Here is a 19,214-nt window from a genome sequence, read left to right as displayed (position 1 = left end):
TCATAGTTTGGCAGGTTATGTGAGCGAACGTTATTATTGCAAATGGACTGTGCATTCGCAATTATAACGTTCGCTCATGTAAGAGGATCGCGGTATAGTGTGGTTAGGGAAATACATCCCTTTCCTCACTGTAGTATGATCTCGGAGTTGGAATATTAAGTTAGGGGGGTGTGGGGGGCTTGCCCCCCTGCATAAATGTGAGTTTAGGCTAGTTAGGTAGGGAGTTAAGGGAAGGGTGGGAGTGCTGTTGATTGTCGAAAATGTCGCTCGCGACATTTTCGACAATTAACAGCTGTTTTCGACATTAGGTACATACGGAAATGTGTACGTTCGGTGAAACACTTCGCTAATACGTACACATTTTATTTTAACTTTCTACTTATTTATAGTAAACCTATATAGAGATAGATAGATAGATAGATAGATAGATAGATAGATAGACAGACAGACACACACACACACACACACACACACACACACACACACACACACACACACACACACACACACACACACACACACACACACAGTTGGCCATTGTGAGATTAGAACCCCTACAGATGTAGTTCTACACACTATAGCTTGCAGTACTTATTGCATGCGCCACAGGTTATGTCTGTTGTACTTATGAATGCAGCCACAGTACTTGTGGCCTACGCAACGTGGCCTTGTATTACAAAGCATGTGTGGCCTGCAGAGTGCTCCAGCATGCCGCTGTTACTGTCTCTAGTGTCATAAGAGTGGGATACCTGTTAATACCCCTGCAGTGTCTGTACAATTCCCAGTATGTCCATGTCTGGCTGGTTGCAGTTTGGTACCTGGACAGTTGGTCATGGACAATTTGCCTTACAACCATTGCACAGTACACCACCTGCTCACCATTGTCTCTCTATCGGCTGACGTTCTCCAGGCACAGAGTTCTGTGGGTGTGTGGAATATGTCCTGTTGTGGCATTTTGTGTTACCATAAGACAACTTTTGTGATGTGTAGGTGCAGATAACCACAACAACATACCAGGCTACAACTCTTACCACACTTTTCGGCCACCAAACCAGGATCAAAACACTCCCCACCGCCCCTAGCACCTCTAGCTATATCCCTCCTGTAACCACACCCACTTCCTCTCTACACCTATCAGTCTCCAATACTCTAGATACACCCTCTACCACCCAATTTCCTTCTTGTAACCACACCCACTTCTATTCTATACTATCAAACTCCAATTCTAAACTCTCACCCAGATAATTGGTCTCCTCCTCCTCTAACACCCACTCCCAAAACATCACCCCTCCATACCTACTTAACTCTATATCCTCACATCTAATCAGGCAAATAATATTTTATATATCAACATGCTCTCAAAACCCATGTAACTAACCATCTTAATTCCCCTCTCACATTCACACTCTCATCTATTTCTCACATCTATCCTATATAAAACACCTGTCTTTCTCATACAAATTGTTCACCTCTCCCTTCAACATCAGATTACCAGTCTTTTATCAGTGATATCCATCCCAACCCCAGCCCCTCCACCTCAACCACTATTCTAAACTCCCAAAGTATAGTCAAACAAAGTCAACCCTCCCCTGCCTGGATCATGCATAAAATAAGCCTGACATCTCTCTCATCAGAAACATGGTTAAAAAAATATATATATAGAAATCTGAAATAATTCTACCTATTCTATTCTATCATTAGAAAAGACAGGGTCACAAAAAAGTGAGGTGTAGCTCCTATATTCATCCTCCTTGTTAGTTACTCCCTACAACAAACCTATTCCACACTTTAATAACGCTGAATTACTCCTCACTCTCCTTCAAGTAAACAAGCACAAACACATGTGTCTAGCATCCTACTACATCAGGGGGGGGGAATATTTCGACAAGATATCCTCTCTCCTCTCTCCACAATCAACATCAGCAATGAAACCATAATCTTAGTATGTAAAATAAAATCTTAACATTCCATCTCTCCAACTAACTCCCTAACATCAAATTTTTCCCATTTTTCCCAGCCCAGCTAATCTATAACAAAACCTCTCTTGTGGCAGTATTCTAGATTGGATTCTAGTCTCACATCCCCACAATTTTTCTGACAGTGGCACTCTTCCCGATCCTCTAAAGTGATCATATGCCCATCTTTCTCACCGACTCCAACAACCTTCTCAAACTCTCTAAAAGCAATTAATTGTCTAAGGACATTATCCTTAGATAATGCAGTTGCCTTCAGCTCAACATTCTTAAAACTACTAGACTCCCAAGCCCTTTTGAGGACAAGAGAATAAAAAAACTAATCCCTGGCTTACCAAAACACAACTAGCAACCATCATAGAGATAAAGCCTGGGCACTCTATCAGAAAAACAAGAGACACCACATTGAATACAAAACTCTGATAGACAAAATTACTTCTTTACACTCCAAACAATAATAAAACAAACCCTCAGAAATTCTGGAAAGGTATCTCTACCCAAATGCCCCAGATTTAGACTTAGCTACTCAATTTAACTCCTTTTCATTGAATCTATTGGCAAACTAACCTCCTCATTCCCTAGTTCCACCTCATTATCTAATACATGCACTGCTCTCTATCCTCCACCTCTCATCATCCCTACCATCCTCTAATACCCTCTCCCCACTCACCTCTATTCTCATTAAAACCTATACTCACTTCTACTGTAAAGAAACTCCTTCAGAAATTGAAGCCATGCACTAACGCTCCTGATAACATCCTTCTTACTTTCTAAGCATATCTGCTGAAGCAATTGCCTACCCCCACATATTTCTAATCAACCGCTCCATCTGTACAGTACCCCAAATCTGGAACAAGCCTTTTATCATACCTCTGCATAAAGGTGGCAAACATTGTATGTCAACAAACAACCCGACCCATTGCTATCCTGTCCCCATTTCTAAACTTCTAGAAAAATGTGTCCAACTTCAATTCTTACCACATCTCTTAGATAATAACCTTCTAACTACTACACAACATGGATTGACAGCCCTCCTCTCCTATCTTGAAACTGTAAACAAAGCTCGTGACTCTGGCCAAATTGTTTCTACCCTACTACTAGACCTCTCTAAGGCCTTTGACACTATCTCACACAGCCTGCTCTTAACAAAACTTAACCTATCTCCCTCCTCTTTGAACTGGTTCTCCAGCTACTTATCTAATAGATACCAAGCTGTAAAATGGAAAAAGGCAACCTCCTCTTTTCTTAGTAGTTCCTCAAGGCTCCATACTAGGTCCACTTCTTTTCAATATATTTATAAATGATTTCCACAAATCTATTCCATTCTCAGATATCATCCAATATGCAGATGATTCTACCATTATCTGCTCTGCCACATCTACCTCTATGCTCCTAAAGCTTTTTCAATCACTGAGCAATGGATGAGAATAAACCACCTAGCACTCAATGCTTCCAAAACTAAACTAATGGTATTTACCCCTCTAAAGTTACTCCTTCGATATAAACACATTCTTGATTACTAGTCAAAATAACTCACTTCTGGAACTGGTGTCAGAAACCAAGTTACTTGGTGTCCAAATTGACAACCAGCTTAATTTCAACTCCCACCTACAATTAAATATCAAAAAAACCCATCAAAAACTAGGTATGCTCTACCGACAAAATCAGTACCTTACAAGCACCTCTAAAATCACTCTCTCTTCTTCCTTTCTTATCCCTCCTTCTCTATGGCTAATCTTCAGTCCTCTCTAAAAACAACTTTCCTCTTGCTACAACAAAATCGCCAAGTTCGCTAAGCCATAGGTCCTCCACCCACCACTGTTCCTCTCTCCAAAAACTTTGGCTAGAACTCTACCCAATCATCTCAGCTATACTCAGCTAAGTCTTGCCCATAAGCTCATTTTCAACCCCTCTCTCTGTCCCTCCCTGTCTTCTGCCTTTAAGATGCACCTACCTGATAGAGTGTTAAGGTCAAACAATCAAAACCTAGAAGTGCACAAACCAACTCGTCCCCAGGCAAAACTTACTATCCTATAACCTGGCACGTCTTTGGAACTCACTACCACCATCCATTAGCACCACCTCTAACCATTATATGTTCTCACATACATCTAATGTCCCACTGGGAATGCTCTTGCTCCCACCCCTCTTAACTAATGATGGCATTTTTCTTCCTTTCACTCCCATGTTACTCCAGTCATTTTTCCTTATAAATTCCCCATAACTCATATTATATATTTTTTTCTTTTCCCATGGTATCTGCAAAGACTGTATTTGACTGCACCTTGTAAAGCTTATGCTCCTTACACAATAACTACTCTGTATCTTTATGCAATATTACTTTTCACAGCCTAAAACACCTCAAATTTGCTCTTAACAAAACTCTCATTTCATCACTAGACTGTATTGTTCTGAAATGTTTCCTGAATGTTTGAAATGAAATGCTTGTATCTTTTTATATTTGTATAATTATCATTAGTAATCTATTGTATGTACCTAGTTTGTTTGTTTTTGGAGCTTTTCTCCCCAGGACTCCATTGAAAATGGGCATTTGGCCCCATGGACTATCCTGGAATAAACCACAAAAAAATAAAATAACTGCAAATAAATAATAAAGGTGGAGGAGTGTCCATATTCACCAAGGATATTCACACCACCAGGTTAGTTGCCCAACACAATACATCTAAAATTCTCCAGGTGCAACTAACACTAGGTAAGACTGCAATCCAAATTGTAGCCTGTTACAGATCCCCACTATGTCTCAAGATTCTCACTACACCTTTCTAAACATACTGGAAAACATTAATATACAACCAAACACCCTAATACTGGGTGATTTCAACTACCCTGCCATTAACTGGGAAAACTACTGGTGCACCAACACCTTTGCCCAATGGTTCTTGGAATTCATAAATTCCAATGCCCTGGATCAACTAATCCATAGTCCCACCAGGGGCTCCAATATCCTAGACATGGTCATTACCAACATGGGAAATTGATGCTACACACCTATGGTCACCCCCTCGTTGGTCAGGTTAGACCATAAGCTAATCACCCTTAACATCCACATCCCACCCCCACCCCCCAGTAAGGAAACCTCCATAAAAAGCTTCTCCAAGGCTAGCTTCATGCTACTCAAGTCAGAAGTTACAAACTTCATGACACCCATGCAGACGGGAACTGAAAGTTCGACTGCTGATTCCTACACTAAGGCACTGTATGAGCACATCTACTCATACATGAATCGTGCCATCCCAAATAGAACCAAGATGCTCTCCTCCAAAAAAAGGAAGCCAATCTGGTGCTCCCCTGCCATAAACAAACTTTGCAACAAAAGGAAAAAACTGTTGCAGAAAAGAGGAAAATACCAGGATGCAAAAAACTCCCTTACCAGCCACAGTAAGAAGCTGAGATCCCTCATAAAATCCTCCAAAGCTAGTTACAAAAATAAAATTGCCAAGGATTCCAAAGACAACTACAAGGCATTCTATAACTATGTCAAGAATCTAAATGGCAATGCTCAGATCTTCTCTGAGCTACAACAGAATGGCATTAAATATACTGATCCCAAGGATATTGCCAATATCCTGGCAGATCGATTCAGTGCCAACTTCACCCCTGTCTCACCCCCTAAATAGCCCGTCTCAATACTGGAAGACTGCCAAATTCTGGTAATAATGGCCACACAGGTAAAAAATGCACTCTCCAAAGCTAAGAATACAGCATCCATGGGACCAGATGACATCCCGGGCTGTGTACAACATGAACTACAAAATGAACTGGCACCTCACCTAAGTGTCATGTTTAATCATACCCTCACCTCAGGCTTCATGCCCACTGAGTGGCACACAGCTACAGTTATCCCACTCCACAAGGGGGGATCCACCTTGGATCCTGGGAACTACTGCCCCATCAGTCTGACGAGCCTGATCTGCAAGGCCATGGAATGTATTATCATGGAACTTATAAACAAAGACACTGGCAACCTTAAAACACTGGACCCCACCCAGTTTTGGTTCGTGAGGGGCCGCTCTTGTCTCCTGAACCTTATTGACTTCTTCTAATCAGTCTCCAAAGCCGTAGACAAGGGTAAGGCAATCCACACAGCCTATCTGGACCTCGTCAAGGCCTTTGACACCATCTCCCCCTCTGGAATCATAGATGAACTTACTAAGCTGGGCAGTAATCCCTACGTCACTCAATGGGTTGCCAACTGGCTTACTGATGGAACCCACACTGTAAAAGTAGCTGACTCCAAATCCACCTCCAGACAAGTGACAAGTGGAGTACCTCAGGGTTCAGTCCTGGGACCTCTCTTGTTTGACATCTACTTCTCTGAAGTACAGGCCAATACAAATGACTCTGGCTAACAAAGTTCGCAGATGACTGCAAACTGGGAGCCATTATTGAATCCCCAAATGATGTGGATACTCTACAAGAGGGCCTTACGGATACAGATGCTTGGTGCCAGAGCCATGGGCTCAAGCTCAATGCCAAGAAATGTATAGTTATCCCCTTCGGGAAAAAACATGTACCCGTGAATTATCACATAGGTGGCAGCACACTAAACACCAAAAGTGTGATAAGAGACTTAGGGACACAGGTGGACAGTGGTCTCACCTTCAATAACCACATCACCACAGCAGTCAGGAAATCCTTCTATGTGGCACACCTCATCACTAAGGGCTTTTCATCCAGAAAAAAGGAGGTCAATGTCCCACTGTACTCATCCCTCATTAGACCCATTATAGAATACAACGCCCCATTTGGTATGTACCTCTCAAGACATTTGCAACAACTGGAAAGGCCGCAGAAATACCTCACTAAAAGAATCACAGGCCTAAAGCAGATGCCCTATGCTGACTGCCTTAAACAACTCCAGCTATACTCTGTCGCATATCATCTACTCCAAGGCAATCTCTGCTTAACATACAAGGCCATGTCAAACCCAGAGCTGTTGGACATGCTACACTTAAAGAAATCCCAATCCCTCAGAGCCACATGCTCCAGGGATCTAAATCTTGTCATCACAATAAACAAAACATGCTGGAGGGATAGGTTCCTGACTCAGAGACTCCCCAGACTCTGGAATAGACTGCCCATACATGTCAAGCAGAGTGCCTCTTTGGCCCTCTTCAAAAGGAACCTTGATGATTGGATGGGAGAAAGGAAATTCACCCCGGGGATCACATCAGTCGCCCTGCTAGACAGGGGTCCAGGAAGTAAATAGTGTGGGAAGAAATAGCCAGGGAATTGTTATGGCTAGGCTTGTATAGGCCCTAGGGCCGATAGCCTAATACCAACCTATGAACCTATGAAGCTATGAATATTCTGTAAGTCGGTCGGGACATTCGTACATCCCCACACAAATACATATATATATATATATATATATATATATATATATATATATATATATATATATATATATGCATATACATGTGTATAATAGGGATGTCATCCTAACTCTTGCTGTGTGTGTACGTTATGTAAATGTGTTATGTAGATATGTGTGGAGAGTCTATATCAGTCCAGACAACATTATATATATATATAGAGAGAGAGAGAGAGACATATTTCCACATAGCAGTTCTTTGGGTGGAAGAGGCTACATACATGGGCTCAAGTTAACTAAGTTAGCTAAGTGTAGGAACATGCCCATTGTGACTGTCAATACTTACAAGGTGACTCTAGGCCAGACCTACCTGTACTCCAGTCCAGGATTTTGTGTGCTGCAGACCACTGCCTGGTGCACCTGTTTCCATAGTCCAGCACTTCCCTGATATTTTGTCCAAGGCATTTCCTGGCTGTTTGCTGAACGTAATATGTGACTCATACCTGTCAATTGTAGGGGTTTGCACAGAATGTCCTATCTACTCGGCTCACATCTTTGGTCTGTGTTACATAATATTGTGGTTTTCTGGCACATTAGTGGCAAATCATTAAAGATTGACATTAGGAAATAACGACAGACATTTGAGATTCAGAGTGCAGACACTGCAGGAGAGTCATGGTAATGCAAGACCTACTATCCCATCAATTCTGTACATTTGTAAATGCAATATTTAACACTTGCCTCTATTTTTGGCCATTTGTCCCACTGATATTCATGGCTTTGTCCAAATTTGTTGCTATAAGAGTTTGGGAGGTTTGATGTGACTGGGGTACATGCTGTAACACCACATACAGGGTGACAGTTTACATACCGCTCCCTGTACACGTTTTTGCATAATGTCCGGCCTATTGCTCCATGCTCTGTTCCTCATACAGGTGTGGTTTTCCGGTACTATACTGTAAAATGCAGGCACTGAAGTGTTGTAACTGCTGAACCATTTATGTGATGGCCTTTACATCCTGCAGCTAATCTGACTTGTTCCAACCTGCTGTTATACTAGCCACCTTCTAGGTTATACAGAACATATAGAATGTCTGTCTGTAGGTTGGCCCACTGTCCCCCCACTGTCCCTGGCTTTGTACAGCTGTCTTGCAGTAACAGATTGTGATGTTATGATAGTCTGTGGGACTTCTACCATACAAGTAACTCACATGCAACAGTTGTAGATGCTGCCAGCTTCGAACACCATCAACACCATCACCCATTCTAATGTCTTTAGCCCAGTGAGCCGCACCAGCCGCCAGAGAGAGCAGTGTAATTCTTCACACTATCAACCACATAGACACATACACTGACCCCTGCATTTTGTGGGTTAAATATATGGCCAGGTTGCATGTCACAGCCTTGGAAATGTGTGGTCTGTTGATATATCCTGGCAAACATAATCTGTCACTGCAGTTGTATGGGAACACATATGTGTTGGGGAGTAGGGAACTCTGGCATTGACAGACATGTGGCTGTCCTACGGTCCCACTGTTTGGCATTTCCTTTGCACAATGCAGTGGGGTTTCCAGCCATGTGGCCTAATGAATACTATGGGGCACTCAGTATTTGGACAGAGTACCTGTTGTCCCAAGTGGCTGTTAGAGCTGTGCAAGTTGCCCAGTAGCCCAGTCTATTCCCTTGCATATATCCTGCAGGTCCATACATATGCACCATAGTCTAGTACCCGTATATGTATGTATAGGAGAGTGACTTACCTTGCAAATGCAGCAGTTGAGAAACCTGTATTTCAGGGCTGACTCTGTCTGATGCACGTAGTATACAGCCAGTACATGGTTAGGTAAAGGCTGTGTGGGTTGCCTGGCATCAATTTCACTACACGTATTTGAGTTGGAGTGAGGTGTCAGTCCATAGGGCCCTAGGTTGTCAGTGCATGTGCTATATATTTTCTCTTGGCCAAGGCCAGGGCATACTGGGCATGCCTATGTCTGCCTAAAGGGGGCAGCTCATGGGGTTCCTCCTCCAAGTCCCCCTATGGGTGTGGGTGTGGGGACCTTGGCAGTGGTGGGGGGCTGTGAAACCCTTCCCTTTGCTGATCCTGCCACAGTTGTGTCCACAAGATCATATTGTGTAGCATGGCACACACTGTGAACACAGAGTACTGCAGTACTCCACCAGATATATTGAGGCACTGGAACCGTGATGTGAGCAGCCCAAACACATGCTCTATGACATTCCTAGTTTGTGCATGTGCCTCATTGTGGTGTTCTTCGGTGGGTGGGTGTCCATTTCTGATGGGTGTCATCATCCATGGTTCCAGTTTATAGCCAGCATCCTCTGTAGATGGCCATGTGGGATGTCCCCTCTAGCAAAAATCTGGTACAGCTGTGATGCGTGCCAGATATGGGAGTCATAATAACTGGCAGGGCTGCCAGCGCACACATTCATGATAATGGCCTGCCTGGGCTTTGCATACAAACTGGCAGTTGATGGAGTGATACCCCTTGTGGTTGACCTAGACTCTACCCTCCTCACTGGGTGGTGCTTTGATGTATACATGAGTGCAGTCTATGGCACCCAGTACCTTAGAGTACTGTGCTACATGGTAGAAGTTCATAGGTTCATAGGTAAATAAATGTGCTCACTGGCATGTGTTAGCATGGCTTCCAGGAACTGGTGGAATACCCTGGATGCTGATGCCAGTGAGACGCCCATCATGTCCCCACTTGGTCTTTGGAAAGTACCTGTGGCTAGTATCCTAAGGGCTACACATACCTTTGTTTCCACTGAGATGGGTTCCTGTCTGTTGGCTGTGGGTCTGAGTTGAGGGCAGCAGAGCTCAGTGAGTTCATGTAGTATGTTCCTGTCCACCCTGTAGAGCTCTACGATCTCCAGCTCATGTAGCTCCTGGACGGTTACCCTGGGCCTGAACAATCTTCTCCTTCTCAGTCTAGGCCTATTGTCAGCAGCAGCATCAGCAGTGACCTCAACATCTAGGATATACAGATGTAGCAGAACTGCAGCAGCCCCAAGCATTGCTTTAGTGAAAATTCCCATGTATGTACTCCACACTGATGCATAGTATGGGGTGAAATCAGATTGTAGGGTGTATGCAACATTTAAAGTGCTCTGCTGCAGGTGCAGCCTGTGTGATTGGCTACCTATGATACATTCTCTTGCCAAGTACATCATTAATTGTTTTAATGTCCCAATTTAAATGGTACAAGAGTTATCAGTAATTTATATATGATTGGCTTTCCCAGCCAGTTTACCCTGCTAAGCACTGCTGCAAGGTGTGCAAACCCGCACCACAAATATAAACAATGCTAAGCACTTCAGGACACATCCCCATGGGTTGGTCTTTGGAAAGTACTTTGGAAATGCCTCAGCACAGTGGCGCACCACGCAAACATGCTGAAACCCACTCAAACATGAGGGTGTACACTGCTTAGCAGCACTGGACACACACCCCCAGCTCAGCTCAGCGGCATGCAAACAGGCACCTCTGAGCTTCAATGAGCTTAAACAAATGTGGACACACACCCTTTAGCTGTCAGCTATGTCTTTTGCATACACCAACACAGTTGTGGCCTTATCCGGATGGGATCTGCGGACACAGATACCCATTTTTGCTATTCAATAAACCCAGCTCATTTGCATATAGATCCATACTTAATACCTGAAAACTGCATTATTCCAGGTCCTGCCTCCTTACCAACCACAGCACTCTACCATTGTACATACTCCATGCAAGGTCTTATAATGTATTATTGTCACATATGTATTTTTCTTCCTATTTACACAATTTATTTTTTTTTTCCATAACAGCATGTTTGTGCACTGCTGCATGGTGTGCAAACATAATATGGGTATGAAAAAAAATTTATTTTAAATTATTTTCCATTAGGGTTTGGACACACAGGCCATATAGTTTTGAAAATATCTATGTCTGCTATGCTGTTTCTGTTCTTCTACCTGGGCTTTTACAGACCCTTTTCCCTTTTTTTATGTCATGTACATGGAATTTTTCCGTGTACACTTTGGACACAAACACGGGGTCTGCAGGACTGCCATTCTGCTTACTGGATCACTCAAACACCCTATTTGCATGCAGTTCACGTGCTTATCAAGTGATTTATATGCCACAGACACTTCTGTGTTCGCACGCTCATGCACACCCCTCTGCTGTGTTTACTGGATCGTAAAGCAGCTTACTTCTGTGTAAGCTCCGTGCACTATGCCAACATGGAAAAAAGTCCATGCAGGGCTTGTTGAATTCCACCTAAAGTGTTTATGAGGCAAAAATGGGAATGAGAGTGACTGTGCTAGATTGTCAAATTGTACAGTGTGTATGTCTGCATTTGTATGTGTGTTTCTGTGCATGCGCATGTGTATGCATTTTGGTGTGTGTGTCTATATATGTATGTATAAATATATATATATGTATATATATATATATATATATATATATATATATATATATATATATATATATATATATATATATATATATATATATATATATATATATATATATATATATATATAGGTTTACTATCATACCCACATTAACACTTGTACCTAGGTCAAATTCAGAATGTATTTCGGCTATATCGGAATTCTGCAATGTGACATTTATATATATATATATATATATGGGTCTACTTCAACCCATCGAAATTGCACTTTACCAAAACTTAAATAAGAGATCCCACTTCAGCGAAAGTGCGTTTCAACGGAAACGCACTTTCGCGAAACTGTACATCAAATAAAAAAAATGCATACACAAAATAAAACAAACGCATTTATGCAGGGGGGCAAGCTCCCCTGCACTCTCCCATGTAGGGGTGGGGGTGGGGTTGGTCCCTCCACACCCCCGCTACTTATATATACTAACTTCAAGATCACACTACAGTGGGGAAAAGGGAATATTCCCTTATCCCCATTGCACCGCGATCTATAACAACTACTCGGTGTACTGAGTTTCAAAAAAGTGTATTTTTATTTAAATGCACTTTCACTGAAGTGGGATCGCTTATTTAAGTTTCAGTAAAGTGCAATTTCGATGGGTCGAAGTAGAGTATATATATATATATATATATATATATATATATATATATATATATATATATATATATATAGGGGCTTCCCATATACCCAGCATTCTTACTTTGTTGTGGGATATTAGCTGCAAAATTATTAAATGGTGCTTGTTTCAGCAACTCTTTTTTTCCTTTCTGATTTTCAAAATTTAGCCTGAGGTAGATTTGATTATTAATTGTCAAAACTTTCAATCTGTGTTATAAAACGGCGGCTTAAATTATAGAGACAGACTAGAATATCAGGGTGAAAAGTGATAACTGATACAGGCTTTAAAGAAAGTCGAAAGGTTTGAAGTGTCAGATTTAATACAACAGCGTAAAAGGAGGTCTTGTTCTCTGTTTTTTTTTTCCTGAGAATGTATTCATTTATAATTTCAAACAATTCAGTCCCATTTACTTAAGGCAATCTATCAAGTATTATAACATTTTACTACTGTTTTTTCCTTTGTTTCTTCTCAGTGTACCCAGGTGATGTCAGACATAAATGGGCATACTGAAAAAAAAAATGAAAAGAGAGAGTGGGACCACCTGTGAAAGCATGTAATAACCACTTGGGCCGACACGTATGTCGATTGCTCCAGCCCTGAGAAAATGCTTTCATTTCATCACAGAGCTTGACAGATATCTCACACTTTATGATTAGATGAAAGAAACTAACTATGGACCCACCATTATGATACATGTTTATGTAACTATCAGTTCTTTGTATTTAGATTTCTTCACATATTTCATCACATAACAAGGTCTAACACTTAATGATGTGCCAAATTATGGCAGTGAAAAGTTGTGTGAAAGGCTCTATTCATTTACTTTCATGCAGTTTCTGACCATGAGTTACCATTTCATCGTTGATGTTTATTGTGTTGCATATTTTAAAAGAGTAATGCTAACAGATTGTTGTCTCTTCTATACAAACTTGTAGAAACAAGGAACAACAGTATTATAGTCCCAAAGTTCCACCCAAACTTCTGGTGTGATGGCAGATGGAGGTGTTGTGCACAAACAGAGAAGTTGGCACTTGGCTGTTCACTATATGACCCAAACAAAGATGGTAAGGAACTTGATGTTACTGATTTGTACCCCAAGATAAAACTATCACTGTAATTTATATCATGTTGTACAAGGGCAGATTATACATAATGACTGCTTTAAAAGCCAGAGCATGTTGACCCATCGAACTAGGGGTAGGTTTCTGCCATTAACACTAAGAAACTGATTTGTTTCTTGAATAGGGTATCAGAGGGATGCTAAGGCAAGGTATCGCATCCCATAGACTCCAGTCCTCATTTGTTTAGAATGTAAGAGTGATGTTAAGAGTTTCTACTAAACGATCAAATATCTCTGGTGAAGGCTTGGGATTAAAAGTGACATGTGAGTCAGAACAAGTAGTACTTTTCCTGTTTATCATCTTGCATTCATTGGTGCTTTCATTAGTAAAATTATATCACATTTTAAGAATATTAACACCTGTAATTAAATCTCCATCAAATAATATGTTTTAATGTATCAGTCTGATGTCAAAAAGGAAACTAATAGATAATTTAAATCACTACAGAAGGAAAAATAGCATTACTGTCATTATAGATGTGATAAGAAAATGAGCTAGTGTTTCCATTAGTAATGCTGGGCATTTTTAGTCAGTCTTAGGTTCATCAGGTTCATAGGACAATACTAGGCTATAGGCCTGGAGGGCCTTATAAGCCTAGCCAAGAATTTCACCCATGTTCCCACAAAGTTAGCACCTGTTTTCCCTGTCCAGCAGGGACACAGGTGGGATTCCAGGGGTATATTTTCTGTTTCCCATCTAGTTGTCCAGTTCCTCTTAAAGAAGGGTAGTGAGGTACTCTGCTTCACATGGAGAGGAAGTCTATTCCACAGATGGGGGAGTCATTGGGACACAAATCTATCCCACCAACAAGTTCTATTAATGTCACAGACCAGGTTGAGACCTTGTGTGCAGGTTACATGAATGGAGTTCGACTTACGGACATGCAGCAACTCCATCAAGGCTGAGTCTGAGACAGCCTTGTATGCTAGACACAGGTCACCCCTGAGCAGTCTGTATGAGACTTAGTAGAGGGACAGGGCTTTTATCTGTTATTTATATACAAACAATTCTAGTTAGTGAAGCATTAATTTTGACATGAATCCAATAATTATTGACAAAAATCAAATTTTAGACAGGATGATGATTTGTTCATAGGTTCATAGGTGTGTACTAGGCTAATGGCAATGGCGCCTTTACAAGCCTAGTCCAAAAAATTGCCCAGGCACAGTGCCACCCGATACTAGTTCAAAGTGCCCCTATCCAGTAGGGCAACTGGAGTGATCCCTGGGGTGAACTTTCTGTTACCCATCCACTCATCAAGATTTCTCTTGAAGAGGGCCAGTGAAGTGCTCTGCTTGACATGAATGTGAAGCTTATTCCAGAGTATGGGCAGTCTTTGGGAGATGAACATGTCCCTCCAGCATGTTCTGTTAATTGTGGTAATGAGGTTGTGATCTCTGGAGCATGTGGCATGGGGAGTTTGGGATTTTATTAGGTGTCACATTTCAAGCAGGGCTGGGTCAGACATGTCAAGCAGAGATCACCTCTAAGTAGACGATAAGAGATTGAGAACAGCTGAAGTTTCTTGAGTCTGTCCATGTAGGACATGTGTTTAAGGCCTAGGATCCTTTTTGTGAGGTACTTTTGTGGCCTCTCCAGCTGTTGTAGGTGTCTGGTCAGGTACATGCTAAATGGGGCATTATATTCGATGATTGGTCTAATGAGGGATGAGAAGAGGGGGATGATGACCTCTTTCTTCCTGGATGTGAAACTATTGGTTATAAGATGTGCCACGTAGAAGGACTTTCTGACCACAGCGACAATGTGGTGGTCAACGGTGAGGTGGCTGTTGATCTGGGTGCCCAGAGCTCTTATGGCCCCGTCAGTGTTCAGTGGGCTCCAATCAACATGGTAATTCATAGGAACTGAGTTTTTTCCAAAGGGGATGATAATGCATTTTTTGGTGTTAAGCTTCAAGCCATGGTTCCGACACCAGTCATTGGTCTCAGAGAGGCCCTTTTGTAGGATGTCTGTATCACTTGGGGAGTTGAGAATGGCTCCTTGCTTGCAGTTATCAGCGAACTTGGTCAGCCAGAGTCCTTCTGTGTTGGCCTGGACTTCTGAGAAATAGATGCCAAACATGAGAGGGCCCAGGACCGAGTCCTATGGGACTCCACTCATCCACTCATGACTGGTCGACAGTCTGACTTGAAATCCACAACTTCCACTCTGTGGGTCCTGTCTGTGAGCCAATTTTCAGCCCACCTAGTGATGTAAAGATTTATGCCTAGTTTGCTGAGTTTATCAATGATACCTGAGTGGGGAATGGTAAGGCCTTGGCCAGATCGAGGTAGGCTGTATGCACTACCTTACTCTCATCCACAGCCTTGGTGACTGCCTCAAAGAAGTCAACCATGTTCAGCAGGCAGGATCTCCCCTTGACAAAGCCAAACCTTGTGAGGTCAAGAGTTTGGAGATTCTCTATATCTTTGCTAAGCAGGTCCATTATGATGCCCTCCATAGCTTTGCATACCAGACTCATCAGGCTAATAGTAGGCTAATAGGCTAATAATGGGATAGTTCCCAAGGTCTGTAGTTGGTCCCCCTTTATGGAGCGGGATGACTGTAGCAGTGCGCCATTCATTAGGGACATAGCCTGAGGTAAGGCTGTGATTGAACAGGGCACACCAATGTGGTGCCAGTTCATTTTGTAGCTCATATAGGATGCAGCCAGGGATATTATCAGGTCCCATGGACACTGTATTCTTGGCTTTGGACAATGCAACTTTTACCTGTGCCGCAGACATGGTATGTGCCAGGCTTTCTTCTGGTATTGTGATAGGGCCCTTGGGGGTGAGGGGTAAAGTTGCCACTGAATCTGTCGGCAAGTATGTTGGCTATATCTGTTGGCTCAGTATAGGAGGGCCATTGTGCAATAACTCAGAGCAAATCTGGGTATTGCCTTGGAGGTTTCTGATATAGCTATAGAAGGCTTTGTGGTTGTTTTTGGTGTCAGCCACAATTCTGCCTTCATAGCTGGCTTTAGAGTATTTGATAAGGGATCTCAGCTTTTTGTTGAGACTGATAATGGAGGCTTTCCAGTCTTGTGGCTTCATTTTGTCTGCAACAGTTTCTTCCTTCTGTTTTAGAGTTTATTGATGGCTGAGGACCACCAGATTGGCTTCCTTTATTTGGAGGAGACCGTCTTAGTTCTATTTGGTATAGCAAGGTCCATGCAGTTGTGTAAGTGTTTGTACAGTGCATTGGTGTATGATTCGGCAGTCATGCAGCTATTTTCCATTGGCATGGATGTGAAGAAGTTAGCCATCTCTGTTTTCAGCAGCCCAAAGTCAGCTGTAGAGAAGTTTTTCAGGGTGGTCACCTTAGCAAGGGTTGTAGGTGAGATGGAGATTTCCTTGGTGATCAGTTTGTGGTCGGATTTGACCAGGGAGGAATTGACTATAGGTGTGGAGCAACAGTCTCCCATGTTGGTGATAACCAGGTCAAGGATGTTGCTTCCTCTAATGGGGGTCAGAATGAGATGGTCCAGGGCATTGGAATTGATAAATTCCAGAAAGCGTTGGGCCTGTACATTGATACATGAATAGTTTTCCCAGTTGATGGAAGGGTAGTTGAAATCACCCAGTATGTGAGTATTAGGTTGGACCTTGACAGATTCCAGGGTGCTTAGGAACTTGTAGTGAGAGTCTAGGGACATGTTTGGGATTCTGTAGCAGGCCATGACTTGTATTTCTGTCTTACCCAGTGTTAGTTGTACCTGAAGTATCTCAGATGCATTATGCTGGGCTCCCAGTGTAGAGGTGTGCATATCCTTTAAGAATATGGAGACACCGCCACCTTTGGAGTTTCCGGCCATATTCTGGTGCCGAAAGGTATGGAATGAGTTGTAGCCTGGGAATGCAGGGATGCTTTATGCCTCTTTAAACCAGGTCTCCATTACAGCACAGATGTCAACATTCTCCATTTTGAGGAGAGCTTTGAGCAAGTGCATCTTGAGATTTAGACTTCTAGCACTGAGCAGCTCAACCTTCAGATTACATTTGTTTGTATCTGCTACAGTAGAATTTTGGTCTTTGGAACACTGCCTTAAAAAGGCACTATAGGGGTGGCAAGAGCCTTAGCCAGAACCTGGAATCACCCTGCAGGCCATCTCTGGCAAAGCATTGAGGTTTGTCGATCATGTCGTCCCAGGCAGACATACTAGATCCCTTTAGAATGACACCAGAAACTTAGCCAGTTGTTGAAGTTAATCATTTTCTGCCCATACTGTGGTATCATTCTGGGTGACAGTAGAATACTGCTCAGGGTTAAGGTCATACCTGCTTGGGCCACATAATCTGAGAGTTCCATCACATCTCTTTTCATGTAGTCCAAGGATGTACGTCTCAGGTCATTCACACCCACACAGACAATGACTGAGTCATATTTGTACTTGTTGTGGAGTGACCTGAGTGCATATGTTATGTGGCAGATTCTGGCACCTGATAGACACCTGACTGTCACAGTCTGCTTATACAACCTAGTAAGTGGGACATCAGTGTGCCTCACAATTGAGTCTCCTATGATTATTACATTTGGCAAAGTGTTTTGCCTTAAGGGCTTAGGTTGAGGGGCACACTGTGGTGGTGAGCTATATGTTCTGGGGTTGGTGTTGTGTTGTGTTGGTCAACTAAATTTCTGTCTCAGGGGTGTCTGTTGTTTGGGTGCATTTTTATTGAGAGCCTAAGTGAAGGTGGGTGTATGGTTTGTGTTTCTATGTGTGGGTTGTGATAGTTTGTGTTTTGGAGGGCTGTGTGTTCTATGTAGTGAGTTGCAGGTGTTGACCTTCTCCTCTTGACCAGCTAGTTCGGTCTTGGTTGGAGTGTGCACTGCTTCCAGTTTGGTGATATAAGTGCATCTCTCACATGTATGAGTGTTGGGAGTTAAGAGGAGAGGGTTGTCTGTGTCCATTAGTTGCCACACTTGTGAGATGTGAAAAATTCTTGGTTAAACAATCCTGTTGCCCAACATTTTCATGCTGTTCATAATGGGAATACACACGAACACAGTTGAGTAAAAAGCAGAACACCTTGTGTATATATATAAAAGTTTGAATTTTATACTCTTTAGTAAAAATGCTAGTAGATATACTAAATACTGATGTAGTTGATCATTTGACCTTGGCTGCAGGTCATGTGATGTGTGGTGGGTGTATTTAAATGTGAATGTAATTGCACCTTGTGTTAATCATTGAAAAAGGGAGTTGTCCCGAAAGCTTTGTGTTGGATAAAGGTGTTCTGCTTTTTACTCAACTGTGTTCGTGTGTTTTTGATCTTCAGTATTTCTGTCAGCAATTCATCAATAATAACTACATAATGGGAATACAAGCAGTTTATTTTTTTACTGTATTAAATAAACCTTATGCAGTACAGGGTGCAGAATATGGGCGCATTATTTTGAGAATGGAAAGTAGATATATCACCAATTTTGGACACTTTGGCCCTGTGGTCTCAACACGGAGTTAGATTTACATGTATAAGATTAGATATTTTGTATAATTTTAAGAAATGCATTATGAATGTTTTTGTATTAATATTGGAAAATATTATGTAGTTATGTAATTTCATTATATACTAAGTATATTAGTGTCATTATCTGATTTTCATGCACTTTAAATCACTGTGACTCACGGAAGAATTAATTATTGTATAATGATGGTGTAATTAATTGAATAATTGATTAATTGTTGTAGT

At 42.0% G+C, this 19,214-nt stretch overlaps 1 protein-coding gene across 1 annotated transcript in view; it reads left to right on the top strand.

The window, feature by feature from the left end:
- The window catches only part of ITK (IL2 inducible T cell kinase), a 1,334,312-nt gene that overhangs the window by 795,273 nt on the left and 519,825 nt on the right, over positions 1 to 19,214 (top strand). The window contains exon 4 of the mRNA XM_044069337.1: positions 13,336 to 13,464. Within this exon, the coding sequence (XP_043925272.1) occupies positions 13,336 to 13,464 (129 nt within the window). The remainder of the gene's footprint in view (positions 1 to 13,335; positions 13,465 to 19,214) is intronic.

This window comes from Protopterus annectens, chromosome 4.part0 (genome assembly GCF_019279795.1).
Source record: "Protopterus annectens isolate FY-2018-M chromosome 4.part0, PAN1.0, whole genome shotgun sequence".
Classification (NCBI taxonomy): Eukaryota; Metazoa; Chordata; order Ceratodontiformes; family Protopteridae; genus Protopterus; species Protopterus annectens.
Note: the sequence above shows the minus strand (reverse complement) of the source record. Positions and strands in the feature narration are given on the sequence as shown.